This window comes from Dunckerocampus dactyliophorus, chromosome 7 (assembly GCF_027744805.1).
Source record: "Dunckerocampus dactyliophorus isolate RoL2022-P2 chromosome 7, RoL_Ddac_1.1, whole genome shotgun sequence".
NCBI classification, from domain to species: domain Eukaryota; kingdom Metazoa; phylum Chordata; class Actinopteri; order Syngnathiformes; family Syngnathidae; genus Dunckerocampus; species Dunckerocampus dactyliophorus.
The window spans coordinates 28509311-28523809 of record NC_072825.1 but is presented as its reverse complement, the minus strand read 5'-3'; the positions used below and the strand labels follow the sequence as shown (position 1 = coordinate 28523809).

The 14499-nt window shown below is 37.1% G+C and overlaps 1 protein-coding gene across 1 annotated transcript in view; it reads left to right on the top strand.

Annotated features, from left to right (window-relative positions):
* ephb6 (eph receptor B6) overlaps nucleotides 1-14499 on the top strand; it is a 95750-nt gene that overhangs the window by 76240 nt on the left and 5011 nt on the right. The window contains exons 6-18 of the mRNA XM_054780849.1: nucleotides 367-522; nucleotides 669-940; nucleotides 3594-3675; nucleotides 3968-4092; nucleotides 4171-4333; nucleotides 7646-7760; nucleotides 7843-7898; nucleotides 7963-8079; nucleotides 9948-10195; nucleotides 10268-10486; nucleotides 11571-11720; nucleotides 13952-14136; nucleotides 14199-14357. Coding sequence (XP_054636824.1) covers nucleotides 367-522; nucleotides 669-940; nucleotides 3594-3675; nucleotides 3968-4092; nucleotides 4171-4333; nucleotides 7646-7760; nucleotides 7843-7898; nucleotides 7963-8079; nucleotides 9948-10195; nucleotides 10268-10486; nucleotides 11571-11720; nucleotides 13952-14136; nucleotides 14199-14357 — 2047 coding nt within the window. The remainder of the gene's footprint in view (nucleotides 1-366; nucleotides 523-668; nucleotides 941-3593; nucleotides 3676-3967; nucleotides 4093-4170; nucleotides 4334-7645; nucleotides 7761-7842; nucleotides 7899-7962; nucleotides 8080-9947; nucleotides 10196-10267; nucleotides 10487-11570; nucleotides 11721-13951; nucleotides 14137-14198; nucleotides 14358-14499) is intronic.

Sequence of the window (14499 nt, the reverse complement as noted above, 5' to 3'; positions counted from 1 at the left end):
CATGCTATTAAAATTACGTTATTTTGGGAAAATTATGACTTGTTCTCGTTGGATTACTCCTTTCTCTTAATATTTTGATTTTATCCTTGTAAAATTACTGCTGATTTTTCCTGTTGTTGTTGTTAAATTCTATTTTTATTGTACCGTGCATGCGGGCCATTAAAAAAAAAAAAGGTGTGGACACTTTGGACATCCTTGGAATAACATGCCTTTTGCAGATCAAATGTCTGTTGTTCTATTTTGTGAAATACATTTCCATTTTTCCCTCCTCATGTTGCATATTTTGACTGATGTTACTTATATTCCAGGACATGTGGTAGCTATAATATATGTGATATGAATATATGATTGTGTTTCTTCCTGCAGCGTGTCCAGTGGGCTACTTCAAGACAGTTTCTGGTTCTGTCCCATGCTCGGTGTGTCCCCCCAACAGTAGAACCAGTCACGAGGGATCCAGCGCGTGCGAATGTCGCAGCAGCTTTTACCGTGCAGCCAGCGATGCCAACTCGTCTGCCTGCACAAGTGAGCTTTTTCTTGGCAAGACTTCATGAAAATAGACCTCGGTGGAGTCATTCATCATCACCATGCACAGCTTGAGAGCCCATCCATCATCTCTTCTCTCCAAGATTCATGATGTGAATGTAAAAGTGTTACACTCGCCTCTACAGCTCCTCCCTCTGCTCCCATGTCACTTTCCTGGGAGTACGAGAGCGGCGATGGCGGGGTATCCTTAAGGTGGCGCCCTCCGGTAGACATGGGGGGCCGCAGCGAAGTGTGGTACGGGGTGGTGTGTCGCATCTGCCCGTCTCCCGCCATCACCAACCCGGCATCCTGCTCCTGGTGTGGCGAGGGTGTCACCTTCAGCCCCACCCAGACTAACCTCAAACAGACCAGTGTGACCCTCAACAACCTGCTGACCAGAGTCACATATCTCATACAGGTACGCTGTCATGTACGTGTAGTACATGACTGCTTTCATCATTCAGTGATGTCATGGTATCACTTCAAAGCAATCGGCAAGCATTCCATTTTATCCTTGTGTTTTTATGTGAGAATTGTAGATGAAGGTAGGACGAGAGTAAGGTTTAAGGGATAGGGGTTCGGATTAGTAGCTAGGATACAATCTTGCCAGGGTTCATGTAGTGCAGGAGTGTCCAAACATTTTCCCCTCCAGTGAAGGCCACATAGTGAAAATGAAAGGATGCAACTTTGCCACTTTGATATTTTGTAAAGCAACACATGTCGATATGATAAAAAGTTAGATATTTCAGTATATTTCTTGTTACAATGAACATTTATTTAGAAACTTTGTTCTAGTAAAATTGCAGCTGATTTTTCTGGGTTTTGTTTCAGCTTTATTCTTGTAAATTTTCTCTTTACAATTATGACTTTATTCCACAATAGTTAGACTTTTTTCTCAAAATGTTAAAACTTTCTCTACAACCTCATTTTTTGAAAACGACAGTTTTATTCGTTATTTTGCTTGTTTCTCCTACTATCAATATAATATCAAAATAAGGTCTTTTTTTATATATATTTCAGTTGTATACTACAAAAATTCCCTGATATTATGAGTTTATTCTCGTAAAATTACGACTTTTTTTCTCATTAGAATACAACTTTTTTTCTCTTGATATTTTGACTTTGTTCTCATAAAATTACAGCTGTTTTTTTGTAATTTTGCTGTAGTTTTCCAACTTTCTTCTTGTAAATTTTCTATTCACAATTATAACATTAAACCATTTTCTGACAATGACAACTTTTGTTGTCTTGTTTTGTAATATCATGACTTTAAAAAAAAAATCTTTAATATTACAGCTGCATGTTACTAAGATTTCCGCATAATATTACAAGTTTATTCTCGTAAAATTATTGCTTTTTTTCTTGTTAGAATACACTAGGTCCCCTACTAACGAACATCCGACGTGCGAACTTTCGGAGATACGAACACAAACCGACTAGTCTATATTTTCGTGTGTTTTGCCTTATAAGTCCATATTTATACTGCTACATGCTTGACGAGCAGAGGGCACTGTGACACTGCTAATGGGACCAACAGCGAGAACAAGAGGATCATAAAGCTACATTGTATGATACAGCCCGGACAGAGCGTGTGATTAAAGTTTATGAAGAGTTAATAGGCCTGCTTAATTCTACACCACCCACAGAACACTACCTCTTTTAGAAGAGTCTAACGACGACGACCATTTGTCCTTTTTTCAATAACTCCTCTTCCTCCTCCACCACAACGATGTATGCTCGACCACTCCTCTTCAAAGGTAAATATTTATCATTACGTATTATTATATCATTTTTATTATTGTTTTTTTCATTAATTATCCTCGTTTAATATTACTACTGCATCCAAACTCATATTTACATACACATACACTGTATATGTATACACGTACATGTAGTACCTATATCATTGGTAATACAGTCAAACCTGTCTTAGCGGCCACCTTTATAGAAGGGCCACCTGCCTACAGCAGCCACTGAAAAATCCCCCCCAGCAAATTTACATTTACACTTGGAAGAACAAGAGGTGAATAAATGTATTGCAACTGATGTGAAACTGATGAGGGGTAGGATTAAATAAGCTTTGCTTCTTCCTACTCCTTTTTGGACATGCAAAATTGTGAATTGTACTATCTGATGTGCTACTGTTTGACTCATGCATGTTCAGGATTAAAACCATGAACCATGATAATAACAAGCCTAGTAGTGCTGTACAACTTTTATCAGCAGTCCGCAGTGCCATCTACTGGTCAACATTATTATTATTATTTTTTTCCCTTTTTTTTTCTTTTTTTTCCTCTACTGGTCAACATTCAAACTGGACGCCAACCTGTCTATAGAGGCCACCTGTCTATAGCGGCCACTTTTGCAGACTCCCTCTAGTGGCCGCTATAGACAAGTTTGACTGTATTACCTTTTCCCCTACTTAAGAACAATTCGACATAAGAACGGTCATCTGGAACCAATTGTGTTCGTTAGTTGGGGACTTAGTGTACTACTTTTTCTCTTTCTTTCTCTTTCTCTTTATATTTTAAAATTACAGCAGTTTTTTTCCACTTCTGCTGGGGGGGGGGGCGTTCCCAACTTTGTTCTTGTAAATCTTGTAATTATTAATGTAATTATGACTTTATTCCCATAATATTTTTACTTTTTTCTCATAACATTAAAACTTTTTCCGCAACCTAGCTTTGTAACTTTATTTGCTGTTTTGTTTGTTTCTCATAACATCATGAAAATATAACATCTTTTTTCTTTAATATTTCAGTTTTATGCTACAAATATCTCTTCATAATATTATGACGTTATTCTGTCAAATTTTTCTTGTTAGATTTACTTTTTTTTTTAAGTTTTCTTGTAAATTCTATTTTTAGAATGCACCGTGGGCCGCAGTGGGGGTATGGCTAAAGTTAGGAGTAGGGTTTGGGGTTAGGGTTCTGTTATGGTTAAGGTAAAAGTAGGTGTTGGGATAATGGTATGATTGAGGGTGAGAGTTAAAGTTAGCGATTGGGGTTCCATGAAGCTGATTGGTTCCAATGATGAGAAAATAAGAAATGTCCCACTGTGACTCATGCCAGGTGCAAGCCATGAATGAGGTGTCCTCCCTCAGCCCTTTCCCTGCTCGCTACGCAAGCATCAACTTTACTACAAGCCAATCAGGTGAGCACAAAGACACACAAAAGGGATGAAAAGCAGAGGAGATGAAAGTGAAGCGGTGGTTGTGATGATAATGTAGTTGTATTTGGGTGTGGGAAAGGCTGCACCTGCTTCCTCCTCCTCCTGCTCCTGCTGTCCATGCAGAGAGGCCGGGTTGCTCCAGGTTACAGTCAGATCCCATTGTAGACAGATGAATGGGATATTTTCATGTGCATAAAGTAACATAATGGCTTCTGCAACACTGTCCTCTTGTGGGTGCAGCCTAAAATGAAATCTACTTCATGTTCCTCCACAGTTCCCAGTACAGTTCCCTTGATGCACCAGCTGAGCCGCGCCCCAGACTCCATCACCTTGTCCTGGCCTCAGCCCGACAGACCCAATGGGGACATCTTGGAGTACCAACTCAGATACTTTGACAAGGTAGCGTCTCGTATGGAATGCACTAATGTGAGGTTTGTGATGATAACGATGTCTGGTTGGCCTTTGGATGTCCCGTAGGGCTCAGACGTGGACAGTGCCGTCAGTGTGTACAGCGAGACCAACACCTTGAGCGTCAGCTCCCTCATCCCGGGATCCATCTACGCCTTCCAGATACGAGCTAGGAATGAGCGAGGCTACGGTCCTTACAGCGACACCATCTACTTCACCACGCTGCCTCTCGGTCAGGACATGGCTTGTCCCTACATGCTAATTGTTCATATAGCACTCAATTTTATGGCTAATTCTATGAAATGTGACCAGAATTTTTTTTTCATTAATATACCGTACTGTATATAATCCCCTCGATTGCAAGATGTATAGAATACAAGATTTTCATATAATGTACACTATACCCACACTCTATACCAAGGGTGTCATTTATGGCCCACGGCTGTTTTTTTTTACATTCACATTCTAAAAATATAACAAGAAAAGTAAAAAATAAATATCAACAAAATTTGAAAAATCTGTTTAAAAAAACAAAAAAAACACAACAACAGAAATGGGGGGGAAAGAGCTGCAATTTTTTGATAATAAAGTTAAAATATAAACAAAAAAAGTTGTATGCTAACGAGAAAAACAATGGCAGTTTTATGAGAATAAACTCGTATTATTATAAGGAAAAATGTAATTTCAGTAGCATAGAGTTGAAATATTAAAGGAAAAATCTGTTATCATTTAAAAGTCATAATGTTATGAGAAAAACTAAATAAAACAATGTTTTCTTTTTTTAGAAAATTAGATTGAGGAAAAAGTTATACTGTTAAGGGAATGAAGTGAAAATATTACAAAAAGAAAATTTACAAAGATTATTTAAGAAGAAAGTTTAAAGATTTGGACAATTAAAAAATAATAATTTAAAACTCTGAAGTAATTTTACAAGAATAAAGTCAAAAAACTATGAGAAAAAGTAACTAACGAGAGCAAGTCATAATTTTAGACAAATAACATTTTAATATTACGTCATTTTAGTAGCACAAAGTTGAAATAGTAAAGAAAAAAGCGTTATTTTTGTAAAAGTTGTAGTATTATGAGAAACAAACAAAACAACAAATAAAGTTGTAATTTTATTAAAAAGTAGGTTGCAGAAAAAGTTATGTTATGAGAATAAAGTCAAAATATTATGAAAATAAAGCCATAATTATGAAAAGAAAATTCACCAGAAGAAAATTGAAATAGTATTACAAGAATAAAGACAAAATATGAAGAGAAAAACAGTTGTATTCTAACAAGAGACAAAGTTGCAATTTTACGAGAATGAGCTTGTGATTTTATGAGGAAAATAATGTTAGTAGCATAGCGTTGAAATATTAAAGGGAAAATGCATAGTTTTTAAAAGTTGTAATATTATGAGAAAAAGAAAACAAAATAATCAACTTTGCTCTTTTTTTCCCCATTTTTGGTGTTGCTTTATTTATTTTCCAGATATTTAAACTTTCTTCTTAAATTATTTTTGTAAATTTTCTTGTCATAATATTATGACTTTTTCCCCAACCTAAGTTTCCAAAAACGGCAACTTTGTTTTGTTTGTTTCTCATAATATTACGGCATTTAAAAAATATTTTTTTCTTTACTATTTCAACTCTGGCTACTAAAACTGCATTATTTTCCCCTCATAATATTGCAAGTTTATTCTTGTAAAATTGCAACGTTTTTCTCTTCATATTTTGACTTTATTTTCATAAAATTACTGCTGTTTTTTTCCATTTCTCCTGGGTTTTCTTTTTTAAATTTTCCAACTTTTTCAACATTTTTCTTGTAAATATTCTTCTCATTACGGAACAGCACAACTTTTTCTAAAAATGACAGTTTTATTCATTTTTTTGTTTGCTTCTATAATATCATGACTTTGAAAAGTCTGCTCTAAGTTCTTTAATATTTGGGGTAGAGACTTAATGATTTATCAAACTAAAGTTCAGGTCATGCTTTATCACAGGCGTCTTTTGTCTTTAATAGCTCAGCTTTATGCTACTAAAATTTCTTCATAAAATTACAACATGAAATAACACCCCTATAGTCGCCTTTACACTCCTATTACCGATATACTGTAGTTGACATAATAAGAGAAAATAAGACATATAAGACATAGAAACCTGTTTACCACCTTCTAAATATGCTTTCAAACATTATTAGAGCTCTGTAGACATGAAATAACACCCCTATAGTCACCTTTACACTCATATTACACAATATACTAGACATAATAAGAGAAAGTAAGACATAAAAAAACCTGTGTATGACCTTCTAAATACACTTTTGAACATTATTAGAGCCCTCTAGATATGAAATAACTCACCTATAGTCACCTTTACACTCACATTAGGGCCCTGTCATACCTTGACGATTTAGGCAGCACATGCCTGACGTGATCATTTTGATGGCATACGTTGAACTGCCGACAGTTTTTTTTTCCAATTTTGGGCGTATACATAGCATATTCATAACAAGGTCGACGTAAACATGACATATTAGTAACTTATATAGAACATTTCTCTAACTTATAGACAACTTATATCAACAAATGCGTAGCGTGTTGCCGGTGTTCACAATTTATGCCCAACGGCCAACGCCTGTCACACCTTGACAATTTAGCCAGCTTACGCCAACGTATGAAAAATTTGTAATTTATGCACGTTATTTGTAAGTTATGCACAAGTCGTAATACGTCAACATACCTTGAGACAAAACCATCTTCTTGGCGAGCGGAATGGAAAAAACAGACAATACAGAAAAAACAGTGACAAAATGGAAAAAGAATATGACTACATTTGTATATATTTTTTTAAATCATTGCTTCTCTTTGTATTTCCACACGTATTCCCTTTTAATTTTGGCACTCCTGTGATTCCTGTGACTTGACCAGTATGACGTTTGATGCACTAAGAGTGCATCAAACCTAATGCTAACTTGTACAGTTCTCCATTCTTTTTGAATGTAAATACTCCTATGCACTTTATGTTGACGTGATTAATAATGCTTGATTAAAACATGCGTTGTTTCTCTCAGACAAAGCGCAAAAAAATAAAAAAAAATGTTAGTTCCATTCCCAGTGTCACAGTGCCCTCTACGGGTCAAGCTGCAAAATTACCTTCAAATGCAAACACGACAGCCTGCATCTCCTCTTTCAGCCAACGCTCGCCAAGAAGATAGTTTTGTCTCAAGGTATGTTGACGTATTACGACTTGTGCATAACTTACAAATAACGTGTGTGAACGGGCGTCAGCGATGGCATAAGTTTTTGCCCGCGGATGCGGGACGTACGAATCATACGTTGACATACGTCGAAAGGTTTTATGCAGGCACAAAATTTTGGACGACTTAGACATATGCCGGCGTGCTTCCGCGTATACAAAACTTACCCAGAACTTATTGGACGTACGCCAATGTGTGGCAGGGCCTTTACCTGATAGAGTAGACATAAGAGAAAATAAGACATGTACTGTAAGACATGCAGTTGTGAAAAAGGATACATTTTGCTCCTCATCTCACACAGAGGAGCATTCCCAGCAGGTCAAGAACCACCTGCCTCTTTTGGTAGGATCTGTGATGGGAGGGGCGGCGTTTCTGCTGGTGGTGGCGGCTATCGTGGTGGTGGTGGTGTTTCGCAGGTATGCGGTCTAGCCAGCACGCCAAATAGATGAAACATTGATGTGTTTTGTGTGTGTGTGTGTGTGTGTGTGTGTGTGTTAGTAAAAGGAGGGAGAGTCCATACAGTGACAGGCTGCAGAGGTACATCAGTAACAGAGGTGAGACATTCAAACTATTTCAACGTCTTCACAGCTACTCCTCGCTAACTCCTGATATGTTCAGGTGGAGTGAAATACTACGTAGACCCCTCCACGTACGAGGACCCCAGCGAGGCGGTCAAAGAGTTTGCCCGAGAGATTGATTCTACTCACTTGAAGATCGAGGAGGTGATTGGTGCAGGTATGGTCCATTTTCTTTTCACCTCTAAACATCTCATATTCTACTATTTTTCAATCATTTTCAACAAGTCTATCCCACAGGAGTGTAGTGGAAGCTATTGTTAGCCTTGATGTTGGAATTTACGCCGTTTAAAAGTGATTTTAATCAACCCTACCGGGAACTCCGCTCCGTAGCGTTAATGCTAATGATGCTATACGCTGTATCTGAACAACACAATAGCTGCCATAGTAGATGAGGGTAGACTTTGGGTTAGGTTTTAGGGCTTGGGGTTTGGGTTAGTGGCTAAGATTTGATGTAAGACTGAAGTTATATATATACTTCAAGAAAAAAAACATTATTTTCTATTTTTATTTGATTTTTGTATTTTTATTTATAAAACAAAAGTCAAAATAAGAGAATTATAAAATAATAAATCCAATACAATCTGTGCAAAAGACTGCAACAAAGCCAAAACAATCACCCTGGGATGTCCAAACTGTTCCCAGTGAGGGCCACATAGTGAAAAATGAAAGGATGCAACTTTGCCAGCTTTGTCGTATAGTTCAAAAATATCAACTTCACTCTTTGCTCTTTTATTCACATTTTTGCTGTTTTTTCCAAATATTTCAACTTTCTTCTTAAATAATCTTGTCATAATATTATGACTTTATTCCCATAATATTACAACTTTTTGGCCAATCTAATTTTTTTTTACTTTATTTAGTTTGTTTTGTTTGTTTCTCATAATTTTATTAAATAATATTTTTTTAATTCTTCAATATTTCAACTCTGTGCTACTAAAATGACATTATGCTTCCTTGTTATATTCCACATTTATTCTTGTAAAATTGCAACTTTTTTCTAGTTAGAATAAACCTTTTTCTCTTGATATGTTCACGTTATTCTTGTAAAATTATAGCTCCCTTTTTTCATTTCTTCTGTTGTTTTTTTTAATTTTCCAACTATTTCAACTTTCATCATTTTAATTTTCTTTATTTATCTTCGCATAATTACGACTTTGTTTCCATATTTTTTTAACTTTATTCTTGTAACATTATAACTTTTTCCACAACCTACTTTAAAAAAAAATTACAACTTTATTCGTTGTTTTGTTTGTTTCTCATAATAGTATGACTTTTACAAAAACAACATATTTTTTCTTTAATATTTAAACGTTTTTTATTTTTTAAATTGGTGTAAGTTTTCCTTATAATATTACAATGTTATTTGTTTATAATTATGACTTGTTCTTGTTAATTACTTTTTTCTTTCAGTATTTTGACTTTATTCTTGTAAAATTACTGCTGATTTTTCCATTTATGCTGTTTTTTTATGTTCCAAATATTTCAGCTTTGTTTTTTAATAATCTTTGTTAATGTTCTTTTTGTAATATTTTTACTTTATTCCAATAATATTATCATTTTTTCTGTGACCTAAATTTCTAAAAATGACAACTTTATTTTGTTTTGTTTGACTTTTAAAAAGTAAAAAGTAACATTTCAACTCTGTGCTACTAAAATGACTACTGAAATTATATTTCTCATAATTTTACAAATTCATTCTTGTAAAATAGCGACTTTTTTTCTCTTAATATTTTGACTTTATTCTCGTAAAATTACAGCTCTCTTGTCCATTTCTGCTGTTGTGTTTTTAAAATTTTCATCATGTAAATAATGTTCTCCTAATTCTGACTTTTTTCCCATAATATTTAGAGAATATTTATTCTCTTAAAATTCAATGTTTTTGTCCAACCTCATTTTCCAAAAACTGCAGCTTTATTTGTTGCATGCAAGTTGCATGAAATTGTCATTATTCTCAAAGAACTCATCCATTTTGGAGCTAGACGCAGATTTTCCTTTGACCCTTCCTAACTTACACGTCGTCTGCAGCCCAGTTCGGGGAAGTGTCTCGGGGACGTTACCGTCCACCAGGCCGCAGGGAGGTCCTGGTTGCCGTCAAGACTTTGCGCTGGGGGGCATCTGACAGAGAGAAGGGCATGTTCCTCAGTGAGGCGGGGGTCCTGGGACAGTTTGACCACCCCAACGTGCTGAAGCTAGAGGGCGTGGTGACCCGCGTACCCCCGGCAAGAATCGTCACAGAGTTCATGGAGAACGGGCCTCTGGATTCCTTCCTCAGGGTGAGTGAATCAAACATACCCAATCATAACCGGCCACACCTTTGACAAACTCCCTCCCGCCATCGTTTGCAGGAGAATGAGGGGCAGTTCAGCGTCCTCCAGCTGGTCGGGATGCTCCGAGGTGTCGGCGCCGGGATGCGTTACCTCTCAGAGAGGAACTTCGTCCACCGGGACTTGGCGGCCAGGAATGTGTTAGTCAACTCCAATCTGGTGTGCAAGGTGTCCGACTTTGGGTTGTCCCGACTCATGAGGAGCCTGGACCACAACATGCCAACGTACACAGCCTCACTGGTGCGTGCACTGCACTATCACAACATTCCACTTACACTAATCCCTCCTTTATCACCCAACCATGAAGATAAGTGAATTTCTACCAAGTAGGACTCCTTCCTCATAAATAGAATATTATAGTTAGAGCATAGAAAACCGGTTTACAATCTTCTATATACGCTTTTTTGCTTTATTAGAGCCCTCTTAGACATGAAATAATACCCCTATAGTCACCTTAACGGTACTATAACCCAATATAGTAGACACAATAAGAGAGAATAAGACATATAAGACATCGGAAATCTGTTACGGTTTTTAACATTATTAGAGCCCTCTAGACATGAAATAACACACTTATAGTCATGTTTACACTATTACTCAATATAGTAGACGTAATAAGAGAAAATAAGACATTAAACTGTTTGTGATCTTCAAAGTACACTTTTTAACATTATTAGAGCCATCTTGACATGAAATAGCACCCCTATAGTCACCTTTACACTTCTATTAGCCAATATAGTAGACATAATGGGAGAAAATAAGACATATAAGACACAGGACTGTTTACAACCTTCTAAATACACTTTTTAACATTATTAGAGCTCTTTTGACATGAAATAACACCCCTATGGTCACCTTTACACTCCTATTAGCCAACATAATAAGAAAAAGCAAAAATACGTAGACTTTGCTTAAATATGCATGTTTTTGAACTAATAATATTGGCCGTATTCAACCAGGAATCAGCATGATTTATGAATGAATACACAGTCATGGAAAAAATGATTAGACCATTCTTGTTTCTTCAGTTTCTTGTTCATTTTAATGCCTGATGGTACCTTTGTTTGGACAAATATAACAAAAATAGCTCATAAGAGTTTATTTTTTGGCAGTACAATGTTATAGCTATTCATGTAAGAACTCTTATGAGCTATATTTGTTATCATCATTCCATTTGTCCAAACAAACGTACCTTTAGTTGTACCAGGCATTAAAATGGATCAATAAACTGGAGAAGCAAGGCTGGTCTAGTAATTTTTTTCATGACTGTATGTTATATGTCCCATGAAGATGAGTGTGTTGCACTTGTGTTTTTGTGCATCAGGGGAGTAAGATTCCTGTGAGGTGGACAGCACCGGAAGCCTTTCAACATCGCAAGTTCAGCTCAGCGAGCGATGTGTGGAGCTTTGGCATCCTGATGTGGGAAGTCATGTCCTATGGAGAGCGTCCGTACTGGGACATGAGTAATCAGGAAGTGAGTATGGAGGACAATGATGACAGATTGTTTGTTTCCATGCTATCTCAAAATATGAATTTTAGTTGTGGAAAACCACTGTGAGCATCATAAAACCTGTGAGGAGTGGTAGACAAATATGCTTTTCCCAACTGTTGAGCACACCTGAATATAAGCCACACCCACCAAATTTAAAGAGAAGAAAAATCTTGTACATCAGGCGTGTCCAAAGGTTTTTCCAGCAAGGGCCACATAGTGAAAAATGAAAGGATGCAACTTTGCCACTTTGATATTTTGTAAAGCAACACCAGTGGCGGAGCTACGGTGTGGTCACTCTCCTAACTGTCCACAAAGTACCCTTTTTCTGCCTTTGCTCATAACCTTAACAATTTTTGCACACTTGTTTTCAGTACATCTTCTTCATGGTCATAAGCCAGAAATAAGACTTTTCACCATCTAGACATCTCAGGTATCAATTTAAAGCCACCACTATGTGAGTAATGGTCTCGCCTTGGCCACCCCAATGTAACATTTTTGTCTCCGGCACTGAGCAACACATGTAGATATCCATCATTCCATCTTCTATACCGCTTCTCCTCCTTAGGGTTGCGGGGTATGCATGCCTATCCCAGCTGACTTCGGGTGACAGGGTACACCCTGGACTGGTCGCCAGCCATTCACACTCACATTCATACAATTTAGAGTCTCCAATTAACCTAACATGGTTTGGATGTGGGAGGAAACCGGAGTACCCAGAGAAAACGCACGCACGCACGGGGAGAACATGCAAAGTCCACACAGAAATGCCCAAGGGAGAATCGAACCCAGGTCTTCCCGATCTCCAGACTGTTACTGTGTTGGCCAACATGCTAACCAGTAGACCACCGTGCGGCCCCACATATAGAGATTCTAAGTCCTAAGTTATGTATATTTCAAGAAAAAAGTGCATCTCAGCTTTGTCATATAGATGAAAAATCATATTGTAGGAGCCACTTATGCTTTGTTTTGCTGTAGTTTATTTGGCTTATTTCAGTGCTGGCCTTTTAGTTTTGTTGGAGGAATTATATTTTATTTGACCATTGGTGGTGGTATGGAGGTACACTATAACACTAAGTGACAGGGCACGGATTGGGGTGACAGGAGATCACACAGAGACTCACCTGAACAATCAGCTCACTCATGCTCGCTGCACCAGACCTCCACATCCGCCATCCATACAACCTGATGACATACACCAACACTTTATAAGCAACGGATTCATTTATTCGTCATTGTACAATAAATGGGACGATACCTAATCATCTTTCCAGACTTTTCTTTATTTGGAACGTGTTATGACCTGGATCCCCCGCGCCCAGAAGCGACTAAAATGGTAGGACGAGATAGTCGCTACACATATTATTAATTTGAACTTCACTCCTTGCTCTTTTTTCACAACTTTTGCTGTTCATTTTTTTATTTTCCAAATATTTCAACCTCATTCTTAAATAACCTTTGTGAATTTTCTTCTCATAATATTATGACTTTATTCCCATAATATCACAACTTTTCCCAAACCTAATTTTCCAAAAATTACAACTTTATTTTGTTGTATTTCTCATATTACAACTTTTACAAAATATATATTTTTTTAATATTTCAGCTTAATGATGCAATTTTTCCTTATAATATTACAGTGTTGTTTTTCTGAAAATTATGACTTATTCTCTTTAGATTGCAACTTTTTCCTCTTAATATTTTGACTTTTTTAGTAAAATTACTGCTGATTTTTCCTTTTTTTTATTTTACAAATATTTCAACGTTCATCTTGTAAATTTTGTTCTCATAATTCTGACTGTCCTTATAAAACAAGAAAGTGATTTCCTTTCGGATAGTGAGGAAAAAATATGTATACATTCTAATATGTGCATGTACTCTATGTCAACGTCTGGCGTAATTTTATAGAGAATAAGTTAGAGCTGAGCTCACTTCAACTTTACTGATTGTAAACTTCAGCAGCAGGTGCAATCTAAAACCATTCCCCCTGTAACCTGTGTTAGCTAGGAACCTCTCCATGACAGTCCTATTCAAACAGAGGCTACCGTGCTTGATAAGAGTCAACAACATGTGGATACCTGAGTTGGCTGTACAAAAGCCATGACATATTTTTGGCAATAATTGCTTGGAAAAACTAATTCTACGCAAACGGGAGCGTACGAAAACATTATTTTTTATTGAAGACGGCATTTCCAAGCATGTTTGTCTTATCGCAGGTAATGAAGGCTGTAGCGGACCAGTATCGCCTCCCGGCGCCCACCAGCTGCCCCTCAGCCCTCCACTCTCTGATGCTTCAGTGCTGGCAGGCCGAGCGAGGGGACCGGCCAGGTTTCGAGTCCATCCTAGCCTCCTTGGACAGACTCATTAGGCATCCCGTGTCTCTCAAAACTGACATTACCCGGTGAGTCATGCGCAATATGGACTTGAAAGAAAAGTATATATTTATGTTGTTTCCCTTTGCAGGAGCTGCTCGCAGCCACTGCTCAGCCCCACCCCCACTGACTTTTCATCAGTGGCCACAGTCAGTGATTGGCTGAGAGCGCTGAGGATGGAGAGATACCAGGACGAGTTTGATCGAGCGCACCTCGATACACTCGACCGAGTCAGCCGCCTCGCCATGGAGTCAGTACAACACTTCACTTGCTAATTGGAGATTCTTGTCTATTTTCGATCAAATATAATATTTTTTTAATTAGCATTTGCTATTTGGAATTTTTTTAATTAATTACAAATTAATCAATTGTAATTTATTAATTTAAAAACG